This window comes from Loxodonta africana, chromosome 16 (genome assembly GCF_030014295.1).
Source record: "Loxodonta africana isolate mLoxAfr1 chromosome 16, mLoxAfr1.hap2, whole genome shotgun sequence".
In the NCBI taxonomy this organism is placed as follows: domain Eukaryota; kingdom Metazoa; phylum Chordata; class Mammalia; order Proboscidea; family Elephantidae; genus Loxodonta; species Loxodonta africana.
In genome coordinates this window covers 22,699,015-22,717,379 of record NC_087357.1, presented here as the reverse complement: position 1 = coordinate 22,717,379, position 18,365 = coordinate 22,699,015, and the positions used below count along the sequence as shown (strand labels likewise).

The 18,365-nt window shown below is 39.6% G+C and overlaps 1 protein-coding gene across 4 annotated transcripts in view; it reads right to left on the bottom strand.

Moving 5' to 3' along the window:
• The window catches only part of GPAM (glycerol-3-phosphate acyltransferase, mitochondrial), a 36,099-nt gene extending 20,566 nt beyond the window's left edge, over positions 1-15,533 (bottom strand). For 2 of the 4 annotated variants that reach the window (XM_003409120.4, XM_064269332.1), the window contains exons 1-10: positions 15,391-15,533; positions 13,245-13,375; positions 11,887-12,009; positions 9,488-9,561; positions 6,647-6,760; positions 5,271-5,417; positions 4,563-4,659; positions 3,621-3,757; positions 801-900; positions 276-488 (exon numbers count right to left, since the gene is read on the bottom strand). In XM_003409120.4, coding sequence (XP_003409168.1) covers positions 276-488; positions 801-900; positions 3,621-3,757; positions 4,563-4,659; positions 5,271-5,417; positions 6,647-6,760; positions 9,488-9,561; positions 11,887-12,009; positions 13,245-13,346 — 1,107 coding nt within the window. In that variant the 5' untranslated portion in view covers positions 13,347-13,375; positions 15,391-15,533. Of the gene's footprint in view, positions 1-275; positions 489-800; positions 901-3,620; positions 3,758-4,562; positions 4,660-5,270; positions 5,418-6,646; positions 6,761-9,487; positions 9,562-11,886; positions 12,010-13,244; positions 14,790-15,390 lie in introns of those variants that run through there. The other 2 variants (XM_023546739.2, XM_064269333.1) reach the window with 2 other exon arrangements.
• Positions 15,534-18,365: the final 2,832 nt, after the last annotated feature.

Sequence of the window (18,365 nt, the reverse complement as noted above, 5' to 3'; positions counted from 1 at the left end):
CTATGAGTTGGAATCAACTCAATAGCAATGGGTTTGGTTTTGGGTTTGGTTTTGGGGGCCCCATCTCCAAGTGCAGGAAAGCACCATGTTAGCACTACCAATCAGGTTGACATATGAGATGAAAGCCACTCACCAGGCCCACCCTACCATGTTTCACACAGGGCCTTAAACTTAGGAAGAACCAAAAACATAATCTTAATTAATTCCGAAGGTACTGATCTAAAAGCAAAAGACTTGAAAAGCAAAGAAGACGTTTACGTAGTCAGTCCTCTTACCAGTTGTTCGCCATTGTAGTGACCTTCGATAATACGATCGTAGGAGATTCCAACAGGTATTATCAAGATGTCTGGGATGGTATTGGTAGACAGAGTATCTACCACAACTGACAAAAGGCCTGCCCGAGCACAGGAGGTTTTTCCACTCCTAGAGCGTGTGCCTTCCAGGAAAATCTCCAAGAATTGCTGCTGTCGGAGTAGTTCAACTATATGCTGGAATATAACGGAAAAGCAAACGATGAATTTAAAACCACTCAACTTAGAATGAGCTCGGCAAAATGAAACACTAAAAACAAAACTATGATTTCAACACTGACAGAACATTTTACTCACAAAAATAATAACAAGGCAGCTCATCCAATGCTCTTTTAGTTATTACAAAGAATAGTCATCAAACCCACATCTAAGCAATAATTACTCAGATAACAAACAGGTTTTTTTAAAATATCAACTCAATCAAGTCCCTTTTTTTCCTTTCCTCTGTGGTAACACGATGGCTTAAGGATAATTAGAGAGTGTACATACGCCATGAAGCAACGCTCTATAGAGAACATCCTTCCGTCCATCTGGTGTTTCATCCAGCCTCCGTCGGATGAAAAAGCCCCCAAGTTTATGTATCAAGGTACTGTCAATTCAAGAACGCATGAATTATTTACAAAGAAAAAACGTAAAAAGAGTACTAAAAATCCAAGTTACTCTAAAATATTTGCCATTTGGATATAAGCCACAAGTGTTGTTTGGGCTGCTGAGTAAAAATGTGAACATTCTTCCATTTTCCATATTATTGACATGTTTCTGCCATTTTCATTATTCACTGACCTTTAGAACGTCACTGCGTATCATGAAGCTCTACTAAATCTGTTCCAACTCAAAAGGAGGCTGTCTGCGTGATATGTCACCTCACCAAGGTGATGGTAGAGATTCTAAAGGATTATGGAGTCCTGCTAAATTTTAAAGCCCTATCCTTACACATTCTGAAGTTTGTTCCATGGCACCTTTACTACAAAATGAATGTGATGTTACAAAAGCTCCTCCAGGAAAAATTTTTGAAGTAACGATAGCTTAGACAGTGTCCCTGTGAGGCAAGGAGAATGTTATCTAACTGAAACCCAGCACAACCACCTTTCCAAAACATGGAACAACACTGTGCTTAATTTACACATACATAGGAATTAAACGAATTTCCCAACATCATGTCTCTTTCTACAGCACTTATGAATACCGAAATCAAGTTGAAATTTTCTTATACTTAAACTAAACATTTAAACTCACAGCTTCCTCTTATTTTCAAACAGAGTGATACTAATGTATACATTTTGGTATGGGGTCACCATGAGTCAGGGTCGACTCAAAGGCAACTGGTTTTTACAGTTAGTATAAGAAGGTCACGGTAAGATGCCTGCAATGCTTGATACCACTCTTTGAAAGTTAAACCCTACAGAATGAATTCATAATGAATGAGATGAGACATTCACACACACACACACACACAAAAAGAAACCCACCCTGAGAAGTGGTTTGTGAATGTGCAGACTGGCAGGTAACAAAAGAATGCTGCAAATAAATAGGCCAGGCTATCTGTACTCTGTCATGTCTGAAGGAATGATGGAGCTAAGCAATGACTGCCATGGAGTTCAGAAAAAGGGGAGTCGGATTGTAAGAAATTGTCAGTGTTTATTAAGCGCTTCCAAGAGACCCGAGCTGGAGACCAAGTCAAGACAGAATGAGTATATGAATTATTCTGATTACAAGAGACAAACTATTATGGGACAAAGCTTCTCTAGAGCTTCATTCTAAATCCATGGCTACCAACAACTTTCTGATAAGTAATTCTGCTTCTCAGGTCCTTTGATATTGAGAAGAGGTGCCCTTGATAGCAAAGACAGATATTCTAGTCCCTGGAAGAGCATGTATCTTCTGAAGAGCTGTATCACACTGTATCATATAGCTGATTGTTTTTTGTCTATATTTCACTAGATTATAAACTATTTGAAGGCAAGGATTATGTATCTCGTTCACCCTCGCCTAAAGCACAGCTGGATAAGTATCAGTTGACTGCATGAACAAATGGAATCTCTTCAGTCAACCACATGAATCTAGCTAGCTACAGATCTTTGAGTAAAGGGATTAGGAAGGAGCTCCTCAAACTTTGAAGACCAGGCTTCATAGCATGACTGCTCTCTGGTGAGGCCTTCTCGGCACAGTCTGCCAGCCCACTTCCTTCGCCAAACTCTCTCCAGATTCATCCTCCCCTCATTCTCTATTCACAGAGCTGACTTACAGATGCTTTGTGATTTCAAGTTTGCAACTTTAATTTCTCAAATCTCCTAAACCTAAACCTGCTCCTCATCAATTCCTCATTGGGGGCCTTACTATCTACCCAGTTTCCTAGACGAAAACACCTGAGAGTTTTCCTCCCTCCTCCTCCTCCTTCTCTGTTAGTCCCACGTCTGGACTACACCTTAGTCTTATTAATTCAACTTACTAAGTAATTTTTCAAATCTCTCCCCTTCTCTCCAAGGTTATAACTCTATGTCTTTAATATTAGCATTCATTATCTTTTGCCTGAACTATTGCAATAGAGTCAAAATTGATCCAAGTCCCTCTAATTCAGAATGATCTTTCAAAATGCAAATCTGAACATGTCACTCCCCAAGTAAGGACAGACTCTAAACTTTTGGTTTAGAAACTCAAAACAAAATCAAAATTCTTGTTTTGATCCAGCTCTCACCACCTGTGTAGTCTCTGTTTCCTGCCTCTGGCCCTTCCTAATGCAGCCTCCATTCTATCCTTACTGAATCATCTACCATTTCCCAACCATACCAGGCTCTTATACCTCCATGCCCTTGCACATACTTCCTCCTCTGTGTGGAATGCACAACACTCTCCTAAAAACCCCTTGCATAGTATATTGCAATTATTACATGTTTCTAACGCTACTAAATTATGAGATCAAAGATAGAGGTATGTTAATTCTTACTTTATATCACCATCACCACCCCACCTCATCGCTACCCCCAACTCCACCTCCCCAGAAGTGCCTGGTACAGTAATTTGCTATCTTGCCTTCCTAACTGCCTTTTATACATTTGATCAACATTGCCTATAAAGTTTAAATATTCACAGTTCAACAAGTATCTCATTTAAAACACATAAGCAATGGTGATAGTCTTAGTACTTTTTTTTTTCCAAATTTTTGCACAATAAACATGTATTACTTTTATAAGAGAAAAAAGGCTGATGCCCTCTTTACAATAGCATGTGTCAAAACTATAATGAGAAAATAACAAAAATTTAAAACACGATCTTTTTCATATCTTAAATTTCAAAATAAGCTGATCTTACCTGAAGATAGGAATGTTGAGATTATTGCCTGAAGCAATGTATGGTGCTTTGATGTTGTAGCAGAAAAGAATGAAAGTGAGCAGTAGATAGTCAATATGGGATCTATGAACTGGTAGAAATATAAGCGGCAAATTCATCTAGTAGAGGGAAAAATGCCAAATTTAAAATTCAAATGTAAAAATTAATCACACTTTGAAACTTGATATTCAGTTAGAATCATTCAAAAAAACCAAAAAACCAAACCCGCTGCCGTCATATTGACACCCACTCATAGCAACCCTATAGGACAGAGTAGAACTGTCCCATAGGGTTTCCAAGAAGGAGCCGGTGGATTTAAACTGCCAACCTTTCGGTTAGTGGTCGTAGCTCTTAACCACTGCGCCACTAGGGCCCCTACAATCACTCAAACACTGGCTAATCAGTAACTCATTCTTTAAAAGCATTTCCCAGTAATATGAACTTCTTTAAATTTAATACTTAACTAGCTAAAACAAAATGAAACAAACAAAAAATAAACAAGAGTTGGGGAGAGAGGAAGGGTAATCAAGAGAAGACCCTCAGTGTCTTCTGGGAGGCAGACCTAAACATGCAAAAAGAACATAGGTTTTGGAGTCAGGCTAGAAAGTACTTATTAGGTGTGAACTGATATAATTTCTTTATTCGCCTGAGCCTCTGTTTCCTCCTCTATAAAATACAGACAGTTCACCTAGTTGTCAAGGTGGCCGCAAAGCAACTTAGAAGGAGTCCCGAATAGTGCTGGTAGTCCTCCTTCACCCCGCTGCCCTTCCCCAAAACACAGCCACTGCAGTTACGGCAAATGGGGAAAACCTTCCAGATGGGTTGAAATGCACAACGGTACATGAGAGAACATTTCCAAAAGATCCATAATATCATACTACCAACGTGAGGAAAGCGGAATGACAGAGTCACAGAAATTCTTGCCTCGGTTGCTGCTTTAACCATCTCGAGTTGACCTTTGTGGATTTGAATGTTCCAAAAGAAGCTGTTGAAGAGTTTTAGCAGCACCCACCCAGTCAGTCTGAAAGAAATGAAACATTTTTTCAAATGTGTATTTATATATTTGACTTACATTTCTTGAATCTGAAATCTAAAAGTGCTTGTAAATGACTCCGTGTGTGTGTGCGTGTGTATGTGTGCACGCACTCACACAGCGTGTTTGTGTTTGTATGTGTCTCCACTGTGCAATTAAAAAGCTGACTTTATGTATATTCCATTTATATGGTTTTTTTTTTATTTGGGACTAAAATCTTACCTTTCACTCTAATAGCACACTTTATACCTCAGAAGGAAATGAACAAGTGAATACATAGAATACATAGAAACAATGTGCTTTAGGATATGGATAAATAAAACTTGGCTCACAGCTAGCCCCTTAGAGCAGATGTCCACAGGAACACAACGGCTGCATCATCAGTTAACAGAGATTGAGGCTCTGTAAAGCCCACCCCTGTGCTATTTTATGCAGAAGTTGAATAAGAATAAAACGGGGAATTGGTTTTGACATCGGAATGTTAAAACATTTTTGGGGCAAAGAACACTGTGATAGGAAAGGAACTTCCAATGGCTCAGTCCTATTTGCTCAGAACAGGACGGCTCTTGCTGAAAGCTTTGTGCCTTGCCTTTTAATACCTGATCATTGCTGGGGAGACGGTGGCAACCATTTCTTGAAGGATCCTTTTGGCTTTCTTTCTCACTTTACTGATGGCTTTTGATTGTTGCTGAGCAGAACCATCAGGATTTAACTCAGCAGCCGCTTCTGCAATTGCCTCTTGAACTCTGATTCGAAACGGAGAGATAAACAGTATAATTATTTCTATGCCACATTCTGTATTCAGTGGTTTTTAAAATACAGCTATAAATCACAAAACAAAATATACCTTCCCTTTAATTTGTGATAATATGAAAGAATGAGCTTCGAGTTAGAAGTGCTTTTTCTAGTAAATATTAGGGATATCGTATTCCTAAATCAATGAACCCCTGAGGAATCTGGGAAGCAGACTTAAGAATTTAATTCAAATTCCCTGGGAGACAACTATGTGCAAGGGACCCATGCTGTGAGGGACACAAAGTGGCACTTCAGCAGAAGAGAGAAAGAGAAGGATTACCCCTTTAAGCATATAACTCAGAAGTGTTCAAAGCCCACTGCCAAAGTGTGTGTTGTTTTTTTCTTCTTTTGAAGACCTCATTTATTTTTCATTTACATTGTGACTCCATCAAAAGAACTACAGGTAACGCTTTCTAGGAGGAATCAAACTAGGACGTAAATATTTACAAATGTTTTCCAAGTCAAACCAGTAATTTAAAAAAGGCACAACTCAAAACAGCACAGAACAATAAACAGTGAGGAAAAAGGGAAGGTTTAATACAGTTTTGTATCTGCCACCTGACTGAGGGAAGAAAGTGTAAGGTTAAACCTTCTTAAACCAGTTCTAACATTCCAGCTAAAAGGCAAAATATCTGGATGGAATGAAACATATTTGAAGGTTTTTTACCAAGTAAGAAGCATATGTAGTAATCCAAGGGAGTTTCAAATAACTGCGTTTTCCTCCTCTGTTGCTCCTGATTTTAGACTAGTAAAGTACAGCAAAACTCCACATAGCTGATACTTCATTACTACAGCAAGACAGGCTCTACGGGACACTGACATCCCCCAAGCCTATCCCTTGGATAGCACTTATTTCAATCCCAGCATTCGTATTACAGAAAACTTAACCAAGAACTCTGGAAATACGTGTATCTCTGAATTCCATCTTGCTTTTTGTGTCAGAAACGTATTCAATTATTAATCCATAAGACAAGGCTGCTATTCCCACATGGCCCTGTTCACCAAAGCCATCTGTTCTCCTCTCTTTCCTGTGGAGCTTCACATTTAACACTTAGAAATGCAAATATCTCTTGAGACAGAGTCCCAGAGAAATTAGAAGTTAATAAAGGGAACCTCCCCTCACCATCCATCTACCATCATTCCTGCCACCTCCCCTTTACAACAGCATCCTGATCCTTACCTGCTGCTGTTCAGGACATTTTCACTCACATTAGTGGCAAACATGCCCTGATGGACATCTCGCTCTTGAACAAAAAGCACATAAGAAAGACGTCTTGCAAGCCATCCTCGGTGCCTGCAACATGAAAATGCTTTAGCAAAGTACTCTAGGAACACCAAAACAAGTTGTGTAAATGATACAGTGGTTTCCCTCCCATAAGACAACACCTAATTTCATCTATTGCTGAGATTTAGGGTTCTGTTATAGCAAATCCTCCCTCCTAGTAGCCCAGGACACTGTTCATAGTTTTACTCATAATTTCTTTCCTGTACTCTCAGCTAAATCTCAACTTGGGATTTGTGTGTTAGTGCTGAACAGTGTTGCTTCACCAAATAATAGCCCTAATATAAAAACAAAAGAAATGATGAGATCCAACTTTATTAACACAGTGAAAAAGGCAAATACATTGAAAGTCGTGGGCTATAAAAAGACAAATTTTAGAAATCTTTTCCTAGCACGAAGGCCTAAGTTTCCTATTAGTAAAAAAAAAAAAAAAAAAAATGATCATTGACCCTCAAATTCTCGATCAATTGAGGGAAGTCCAGGATAACTGCCCTGTGGTCTGGATATTTGTAGTCTGGCTTCATGAAGCCACAGGTTCTTTCTTTTTTTTTCACATATTCAACATACCTAAGGGATAGCATATTCCCTTTGCGACAGCAGCTATGTGGTGTTTTGAGAAACCTGGGTAGGGGTATGGTGTGAGGCTGGGAGGCAGATCTCAGAATAAGAATGCTCCAAGCCTTCACTGTGCAATGATTTGAAACCACATGTAATAATTATATAATGCTTCATTATCATTTCCCTCATAATGACATACTCATAAACAGTTGAAGATTTCAAATAAAAATTCATTAATGCTGAAAAGATCCAAAAGCCCTCTACTGAGGAAGTGTTTATCAATCACTTGCTCTTTTATCTCTCCTTCATGCTCTTTTTCTTCTTCTTATCTCAATCCTTTGAAAACTTGGCCCAATATCTTAAGCATTTGATTCTAAACTCTTCCTTCAGTGAACATGTTCAGAATGATTATTGGAATGTACAAAGTCCAAGCTCTTCATAAAATCCCTTTGGAATAGAAGACTGAAAGAATGTGTGTGTGTGTGTGTGTGTGTGTGTGTGTGTGTGTGTGTGTGTGTGTGTGTGTGTAAATGTTTAGGCTTTGCCTCATGTAACACACAGAAGGGCCAAATAAGCAACTCAACTGCAGACTGCAACAGGCAGCTTACTGCATCGCACAGAAGTTTCATATTGCCTAGTTAGTGTATCACATGCTATTTTTTTTAACTGTCTCCAATTGAGGACAACAAATAATCCCTTTGGCTTTTAGATGTAAAATATCTATTTACACAAAGAAGGAGAGACTTTATGAGATGCTTTTTCTTAGGATCTTAATCATGGGAACTGAGAAAAAGAAGGAAAAAATATAAAAAAATCAATGAACCACAGTCTCTTCTTTGTCCCTTAAACTTAAAACACAAAGTGAAAGACAAAGGCAGCCTAGAAATAGGAAAAACTATATCCCTTGACTTTAGTTATATAAAAACCAAAGCAAGTTAAGTAATACATATACACAGGTATTATAATATTTATTTATGACCTTACATCAACAAAATAAGGAGCCCCGGTGGTGCAAATGGTTAAGCACTTAGCTGGTAGGTGAAGGGTCGGTGGTTCAAACCCACCCAGCTGCTCAGTGGAAAAAAGAACTGGCAATCTGCTTCAGTAAAGATTACAGCCAAGAAAACCCTAGGGGAAGTTCTAATCTGTAACATGGGATCATAATGAGTGGAAAACGATTTGATGGCACCTGACAACAACAACATCCTTGAAACGTGAGAGGTAATATCTGAAAGGGTTCAAATTTAAGTATTTGACTTCTGATCCATTTTTCAGAGAATTTCAAGTATTTTTCATCATCTTAGCCTACTCTTTGCCTCCTGCAAGCATCTACTTTTAGAATTATAAGGACTGGTAGCATTTTTGGTTGCTGCTTCCCTCTTGCCACATAGACACGAACACAACCTTTCTACCCTCCTTCCCTATGCTTTTTCTCAATTCACAGAACAAAGCTCCTTTTCTCTAATTCTGGAGCCTACCAGCCTTTCCTCACATGCTGGAAATTTAGAAGTAGGAATTCTAAGAAAGTCTTAAGCAAGTAATAAGTTAAAGCATGTTTGTTCGATAGAGGGAAATATTTTTTAATACCCTATGGATTAACCCCCCCAAAAAACAAACCCCATCGAGTGGATTCCAGCTCATAGCAATTCTTCAGGACAGAGTAGAGCTGCACCATAGGGTTTCCGAGGAGAGCCTGATGGATTCAAACTGCCAACCTTTTGGTTAGCAGCCAAGCTCTTAACCACTGTGCCACCAGGGCTCTACCCTACATTTTCAAAAATAAATAAATAACCCACTGCTGGTGAGTCAATTAAATCAGTTATAAATTTCAAATATAAAACAGCCATGATGGGTCATAAGACATTCAAACCCATGCCTCTCTTCATACAAATCTTTATCACACTTTGACACGTATCAGACACAAAATCAATATATGAATAAATTAAAGCTGTGACATCTACACCATTATGAAAGTATGTATTAAATAATTACATCAGTGATAATAGTAATAGGCCCCTCAGGAGGTTACTGTTCTTTACAATTTTCAGATAAAGTCTCTTGTGTCAGAAGGTTATATCCTGTTAACTTGTAAGACATAAAAGAGATTCATCTTCGAGAGTGTTGACTGTTATGCAGTATTTCTTCTGCGATTTACTAAAAGTATAAGAAACATCTTTTTACCTTGTGTGAGTTTCATTGATGTAAATAACATTCCGCAAACCCAACGATGGGATACTGGGGTTGAAGAATTTCTCCTATATAAAACAAAATAAATGTAGACATAAATATACAATGGTATTAGTGGTGAAGAGCTAACATTACCATTTTGAAATGACTTAAAATTCAAACATAAAAGTTCAGCATTGCTCCATAAACCTAAGCAATAAGGAAAAATTATTTTATTGAAAAGTACTGTTCAGCCTTCCACGAAGGTCACAAACTCAAAATTAATCCTTAAACCTTGCAAAGGAAATAGTGTCTCTCCGCTTCCAACCCTTTACCCCACCCTGAAAGACCTGAAGCTCCAGGTAGCGTAAGTCATTGACAGGAATACTGGAGATTTTAGTGTTCCCGAAACGCTAGGTACTATGCTAAGAACCATGCAGTTATTGCAAGATTACCAACCCTCCAATAATCCTAACACATAAGAATTATTAGCCCCATTTTAAAGATAAGAAAACAGAGGCTAGCCAGGGTTCAGGATTCAATCCCAGATCTTGCTCCAAAGAGTCTGCTCTTTTCATTCCCTAAAATGACTGCCCACTTAATGAGAAAATATATGGCTAAAGGTCACCCTCTTTCCACATAACCTTGAAAGACAGAAAGTCTACAGCTTTGTCGATGTGGGCAAAAGGTAAAATTGCCACAAATAAATGCTGAGAAAGCATAATGTGCCCTCAACTAAAGATGTAAAAATACTTAAGTGAAATCTCTTTAAAGAAGAAAAAAATAGGATTTCAGAGAAAAGGTAGCAAATATCAAAAGTTACTATAAGAATATTTTCAAGTAAAAATTATTTTAAATGAACAGCCACTGAAGCAATTCAAGACCAAATTCAGCTTCACCAGGCACTACGTTTAGGCAAAAATCAGTTATCTGTTATACTAACCACCTATTTCACGTCAAACCAGGACCACCACCAAATAATTTCTTATACTCTCTTCTGACTCAAGAAGAACACATTACAGTTAACGTATTGTTTTGGTCTTTTAAACGTTCAAAATTAGAATTGGATAAAAGGCCAGATCTACAAAGAAAAGCCACATGACCTTCTATCTAAATATTTATTTCCACTGGCCTTTTCATCTCAACCGGCTTTGCTCCTAGACTACAAATTTCCATGATCCTCCAATTCTACCAAATTCTTGTAAGAAGGCACTTATGATTTTTAAGAAACTATATTTATATCAAGACATTCTTGCGCAGACCTGATCATTTAACATAAACTGCCTGGATTCCACACAAATCTCTCCCATGTTAGCAAATCCCTTCATACCAGAGTAAGAATTCTGCCTCCTGCCAAGCCAAACCTGAGTTGAAAACTGACACAGTGCAGTTAGCTATTCTCACAGGTTACAGGCAACCTCTATAAATGACAGGCACTTAAAAATGGCGGAATTTCTATGTCCTATTAACCAGCCCATTCCACAGAGATCTTTATGTCCAGGTGTACCTTTTAAAAGGCAACTCCACTGCCTTGAAACAAAGCCTCATTAGGTTCTACAATCCTGTCCTAACTCATTCCTCTCCTCAACTGCCATCAAAAGCATACTCATCATCCAATAAAACCAAAACCCACTGCCATCGAGTCAATTCTGACTCAGAGTGACCCTACAGGACAGAGTAGAACTGCCCCATAGAGTTGCCAAGAAGCGTCGGGCAGATTCGAACTGCCGATCTCTTGGGTAGCAGCCATAGCACTTAACCACTACACCACCAGGGTTTCCCATCATCCAATAGACTTCACAAATGCCGCACTGTAACATGGAAGGTTTCACATGGCTTGTGTTTTTTCACCAAAATACGAATAACACACACACACACACTCTCTCTCTCTCTCTCTCTCTTTCTTAAATCTTCATCCTAACATTTTAGCATTCATTCTTCACTACCACGAAGTCAACAGACACTACCCAGGAACAGAATTTGGCAAAAGGAAGGGCAAAGCAAAGCCAACACTTTAAATGCTTATTCCATCTAGTTAGCTCCAGCTCATCTTGCTAGGATTTTAAGGTTAAATGCTGAAGCTGTGCAACATGTAGAAGTTACACGACAGGTTTCCCCCAACTCTTTGGAAGTTAACTGAAAGTATGATCTACCATCCCCCTAAAGTCATGCTAGATATAGAAAGGAACCAGAATATTACCTAGCCTCAACTACAGGACCCAGTATTTACCGAATAAATGAATGGAAACAGTAAATCAACTTTACTTGGAATATCTGGATAATAAATATAGGCCTAAATTCTAAAACTGAATTTAGTCCATTAAGGCTACACAATAACAAAGTCACACAAAGTCTGACACACATGTCACGCATTTCCCTTTGCTTATTAAAATCAAAAGCAGTAACATTCTTACCCAGCTCTGCGGAGTGCAGGAATAACAACATCGGCCAACAAATGGCCTTTTCCGGCCCATTAGGCTTTCTTTCCATTTTAAAGTCGCAGATCTGAAGACAGTGGGTCTGAAACTATACTCACCCTAATAAACATTAAAAAAAAAAAAAAGTGTCTAAAAATGGCAAGAGTATTATATTTGTTCATTTGAATGCTGAAACTAAGAGTTTTGAAATAGAAGAGAAACATGCTACAATGTTTTCTTTTGGGAGCATAAGCATGCATGTCTCAGATGGTGAGTTTCATCCAGGTTACTCCCACTAAGATCACCACTTGGAACAAAGCCTGGCACATAAGCAAAACTTGAGCACCTAAGAAAGGTATTAGCTAGTAGTAATGGCTGCATATTCAAAGCTGCGCTCAAAAGTTTAAAAACTACATTGTAGAAGGTCAAACAGAATTGTGGCAGCAGCGCGATGAATAAATTCAAACACCAGGATTCTTGTGCTAAGGGTTACACTTGCTCCCTCTTAGATCACACACTTCCATGATAGAATGACAAAGGTCTGAGACTTTGAGCAAGTTGTTATCCTACAGCTTTAAAGATTTTACTTGAAATGAAAACCAAGGTAAATGTAAACAACATTTCTTTATCTTATCAAGACGGTTTAAAGGCTGGTGTTTAAGTAATAGCTGCACTGTCCAATTACGGTCAAACTTCTTCTTTAAACATTTTTCCCTTAACTTTGAGCTTATCAGTTGCTCAAATTCCACTGATAAAACCTCAAAAATAAGCAACACAGAAATGCCATCCTTATTTTTTATACAAAGCAGGTGGTGTCTGAGATAATACATAACACATGCCTTATAGTTGTTATGCTGATATAGGGGAAACAATACCGGAAAATGCATGTCTTTTGCACTAGATTCATACTACAATTTATTTACCATTTTTAATGTTTTTAAAATAACGTGTATTTACATTACAAAATACATGTTTATCAAAAAATAACTTAAGAAAACTAGATACTGAGAGAACGAACAAAAGTTTCCTCATCTCACTACCCAAAAGCAACCACTAGTAACATTCTAGGTTGTCCTCCCCCACCCCCTTACGCAAAAGTGTTTTGCTTTTTAACGTAATCACTGGATTTAAATTTTCTACCTAATTTGTTCCTTCCTAATTAACATTTTTTTAATTAACATAATATCATAAGAATTTTTAAAATCTTATTAGATGTCATACACACAGCTTCTAAGGGTTCTGTAGTTATTAACCTCTCTTTGATACTCTGTTGCAGGCAGTATTTCCACCTTCATTTGCAACATTAAAATAAATACTTTTAAGTTGAATGTTCTTAACTGTTACCTTCAACTTACCCATTCCTCACTTGTATGCTTACACCGACCAACACTGTATTCTGATGAATTTGGCAGGTAAGAAACATCTATAGTGCCAAGGGTCAGTGCAGATTCATCCATGTCTCAAAGTGTAACTCCCAAATCATGTGCTACGAAAAATGTATACCATTTAAATGAAAGATGTATTCAATGAGGTAAATCTCAAAACTCAGATTTCTGACTTCTACATTATTTTGCTCCATGATAGGATATCTAATGAACAACTGGCAGACTTTCACAATACTGTAGAGTCAAAACTGTAAAACCTGACTTTGATGGGTTTACATTGCCATACCAAAAAAAAAAATTTTTTTTGTATCCTTAGGCTTTCTAAACATAGATTAAACAAACAAACCAACTATTAATCAGTCATTTGCAAGGGTACCAGTCCAAAAATCAGTCGTCTTCAAGTAGATTCCAACTCATGGCAACACCACGTGTATCGGGGTAGAACTGTGTTCCATACGGTTTTCAATGGCTGATTTTTCAGAAGTAGATTGCCAAGCCTTTCTTCTGAGGCACTTAAGGGTGGACTTCAACCTACAACCTTTCACTAAGCAGCCAAGACCATTATTGTACCACCCAGGGGAATCCAAGTATAAATAACGGTTTATTTCAAGTATACGACAAAGAATTATTTCATTTGTGTTAATAATTAAATAGTTCCTCAGAGAATTAAGTCATGCGTTTATTTAGTTAAATACATGTTACATATATGCACAAAAGTAGATCATTTAAAAAAAATATGTGTCAGGAATTTTGGGTTGTTCATACTTTTCATTGTGAAATGGGTAAAGGCAATTTGGACAGCTCTCAAGTTTCCCACTTAAACTGAATTAAGCTCTTGACTTCCATATGCCTTAAAAGAAATAATATTTATACTTTTAATACATCCAGAAAGCTCCAAAACAAAAGCACACTATTTTGATTTAGAGCTTTTCACCATTTTCACAAAGTCTTTTCTAAGAGAAAATGTTCATTGATAGTGAGCTCCTAAAGAGAGTGGATATTAACCTAAAATGTAAAAGCTTTCTAACATCTCTGTTGTCAAACTGTTTTTTAGCTTTTGCCCCATTCTCATATGGCCTGAAATTATTCTTTCAAAACTCTGAAAGTTCATATCCAGATTAACAGCGTTCCCTGAATGGCATATTCTGATTTCTTTACAATCCCTTTATGGATCTGCAAGGAAACTGTTACAACCGGCATAACTGCACATCCTTTACTAGTTAACATACTTAACAATCTAAAGTACTAGGAGAGGGGACAGAATTGTAAAGCAAAGCACTTGGCTTGAAAGTTCTTACATATTATAAAACAAAATCTCGGCACTTCGCTATCAATTTCCAGCGTAAAATGTCCCTACAACAGAGGGAGCCCTCTGCAGCCTCAGAATATGAAGACTCAACATGGAAAGGAGGATTGGGGGAGGAGGGGAAGAAGAAAAAGACTTGTGCCGATAGGAAGTCCACGGTTGGCTCCTCCTCTTTCCCACAGGGTTTACCCAAGGTCGTAGAGTGAAAAAAAAAAAAAAAAAAAGGCAGAGGAATCAGGCAGCGTGGGATGCAGATAGCCAGCTATGGGCTCTGCAAGGTACAGGAGGGTGAGCTCAGATGTCAGACAAACCCACCACCGCTTACCAGCTGCGGGAATTTGGGCAAGTTGGTTAACTTCTATGCCTAGGTTTCCCCTTTTCGAAAATGGGGATAATATGACAGATTTTTCCTCCTGGGTTGCTGGGAGAGCAGAACACATACAAAGCCCCCGGCATTGAGTCTGACACACAGTGAGCGCTCAGTCCAAGCAATGGTGACTGCTGTCTTTGGATTATACCCAGCACCAGCTGCTCTGAGCATCCCTGCTGCTTCAATGACAAAAACAATACCCTCAGAGACACGGAGCTGGGGGCGCCCCAGCCCCTTTAGGTGCTTAGGATGCATCCATGCTACTGTCTGGGCTCCCTGGGGAGTGAACAATCCCGACCCCAACTCCGCCACAAGCCCGCCCATTTCTAGGGGAGAGAGATGGGGGGCACAGCTCGGGGGCAGGGGGAAGGGGAACACGGACAGCCCCCGGCGACTTGCAAGAGTCGCACCAAGTCCTGCGGGGAAGGGTGACCACGCACCTGTCCTGGCGCTCCTGGCGCTCCCGGCACCAAGCAGCCTCCCGCAGCCCGCACCCGTTCCCACGGCTCTCACACCAGCCTCTCTCTGGCTTCAGTGACTGCAGCTGCTCACACTTCAAGTCTCAGCCGGGTGCCTGCTGCAATGTCGCGCCCTGATGACGCAAGCGGCGCGCTGCAGTGATACCACCTAGCGCGCCCGGAGGCTGGAGTCAGGGCGGTGTTGGCGATGGCGCTCCCGGACCGGGCCTGGGGTGGGGCCTGGGGGCCCTGGTGGTCTGGTATGAGGTGCGCACTGCGGTGGGTCTTTGTGTAGAATGTGTGCATACAAGCGAGTATCTGCGCCGCTAAGCGTAAGGTTTGCGTGTCTACACGAATGGTTCTTTGGCCTAGGCGTTGGATAACGTGAGAGAGAGAGAATGTGTGTGTGTGTGTGTGTGTGTGTGTCTGAGCTCTGCTCATCTGGGAGTTTGCATCTCTGCTAGGCTATGTTGGGAGTGTGTGCGTGGGCTGGCTGGGTTTATGTATATGTGTGTGGTCTGTCCTTTTTAACGAGATGTGTGAGACGGTGCGAATTTATTAGCGGGGGAGGGATTACCAATAACCACGTTGTGTAATTTCTAAAAAAGGTGGCTGAGTACCTTTTTCTTTGAGGAGGAAAATGAGGAATTAAAAGGGAGACAAATAAGGTTTGAAAGACTCTTGATTCCAACTTTTTCAACCTTCAGCCCTTAGAGTGAAGCACTGGGTTGAGAGTGGTTCTTTAAAATATGTATTATGCCATTGACAGTACCAACGGCTATCAAGAGCATTAACAATTTAGAAGGAAAAATGATAACTTTTTATAGGCAGTCAAGGGTTGGGGAATTCAAAGATGATTGAGACATAGTCCCCAGCCTCAAGACTGCCCACCAGTCCTTGTCCCTCCTGTACACACTGACCCTCACCCTGCCTATTCCAAACAAATCTTTATACATGTGCACCCCAACCAAAAAACAGCCATAGCTCCCCAGAATCCAAATGCCTTAGCCTGGCATGTGAGGTCTCCACAGATAGGACTCAACTTCTCATCCATTATTCTCCAACAGGATCCCTTCACTTAAACCTTTCAACCTTGTCCCTAGACAAGCCATGTGCTCTTTGACTTCTAATTCTGTTCATGCCTCTCTGCCTTAAATTCCAAATTTCCTTCCTGAACTAGTTCTCTAAGGCTGCCCTAATCTCTCCAGCCCTCAATAATCACGTCTTCCTAGGAAATCTTAAAGATTTACTGCAGTACCACATCTTGAGTATTTATCAATTTGTGTCAGTCTTTCACAAGACTATAAACCCACCGATGTCAGTGACATGCCTCAGTCTCCAAGGTAACACTACAATGTCCTAATTATAGCAAGCACTCAATAAACACTTGGTGAAGCTAAGGAGCAACAAGAAAAACAAGAATTCCTTTGCTTGAACTTTCTACTTCTGTATATAAATCCATCCTAAAATGCAGATGTGCCCCTCTTTTAAACAGTAGGAGTGATTAGTAGGAGCAGTTATTTGTATAAAAAGATCTTGAGTTTTCTTGAGGTTAAGGATGCTGTTTTTATTCAACCCACGCACATCAAGCCCTTTGAGCTCCAAGCACACATCTAAGTGCTCAAAGATGGTATGCTGGCTAGAATAGGATAAATTCTAATCCCAAAACATCATGAAATTTCATGAACAGATTACTGGTCTCCGACAGAGGGGAAAAGGGAGAAAACAAAGGAAAGTCTTAAGGTATGAGGTCACTGAAGAAGAGAAAGTAATAAGAAACAAAGTCTAGAGAGCATTTTAGGACTTATAACTTAAGCCAGAATGGAATATTAGATTGTCATATGAAAAATTCTTTTGCAGGCAACTCTGATGTGACAGGCATTGCACAACAGTTACTGCACCTGATGGGGATGTAGATTGCAATGAGAGTATTTCAGATTACTAAATGAGAGTCGTTTTGGAAACAGGCGACACTCTTAGCAATCTGTTTTATAGACAGAACCACAATAATTTATAGTAATCCAGTCTAGCCAGCCAAGATGGAGCAACAGGGACTGGATTCACTGTCCTGCCCAAAACAACTTAAAAAACAGCCCAAATATCTATAACAATGATTTCAGACAATGGACGTTGGGCAGCAGTGTAGGACAGTGGTCTTTGAAGGAGGGGAAACAAATGAGCTGTGGTAGGCCCTACTATTGCCTCATCTTACTGTTTAGAGGGAGTTGCCAAGCTGCAGTATGGAAAGGTGTAACCCAAGAAAAGTTAGGCAGATTCCTTGAGTTGAGGAGATAGAACTGGAAGACCAGGGAAACCAAGGCAGCTAGAGCCAGAAGGATAGAGTTCTGCACAGGAGAAAGCCTCAAAGAGGAAGAGAAGAGCTCTGGAGATGTGTAGTAGGTCTCACTCCAGTCTTCAGCTGAGTACTGGTTAGCACATGCATGCGAGGAAACTACCCAAGGCCGAGGAAGAACTGCCCATAAAGAGTAAAGAGAACCATCACCAATGCTTGCGCAGGGTGGAGAATTGTTCCTGTTGCCACTAACCAGAGTGGAAAGGTTCCCAGTGATCATGCAAGACTAGAAATTGTTCCTGATCCCGTCACTCAGACTGGAAAATGTTATAGTTCACTGGGCATTGGGTTGAGGACTCTGAAGGTCTTGCATCAGTACTGGGGTAAAGTTAGCCCTAGAGTAAATGCCTCTCTAGTCCTGCCTAAAAAAGCTTCAAAGACTCCCAAAAGGATCAAGGTTCTTCCAAATAACTGTGTCCCAGAACAAAACCCAAAAATATTTATACGAAATTAAAAGACTCAGCACCCAATAAGATAAACTTCACAATGTCTGCCATCCAATCAAAAAGTACCCACCATGCGAAAAGAATCAGGAAAGTATGAACCATAATGAGGAGAAAAATCAATCCAGAGAGTCTGAGAAGTTACAGAAATGACAGAATCA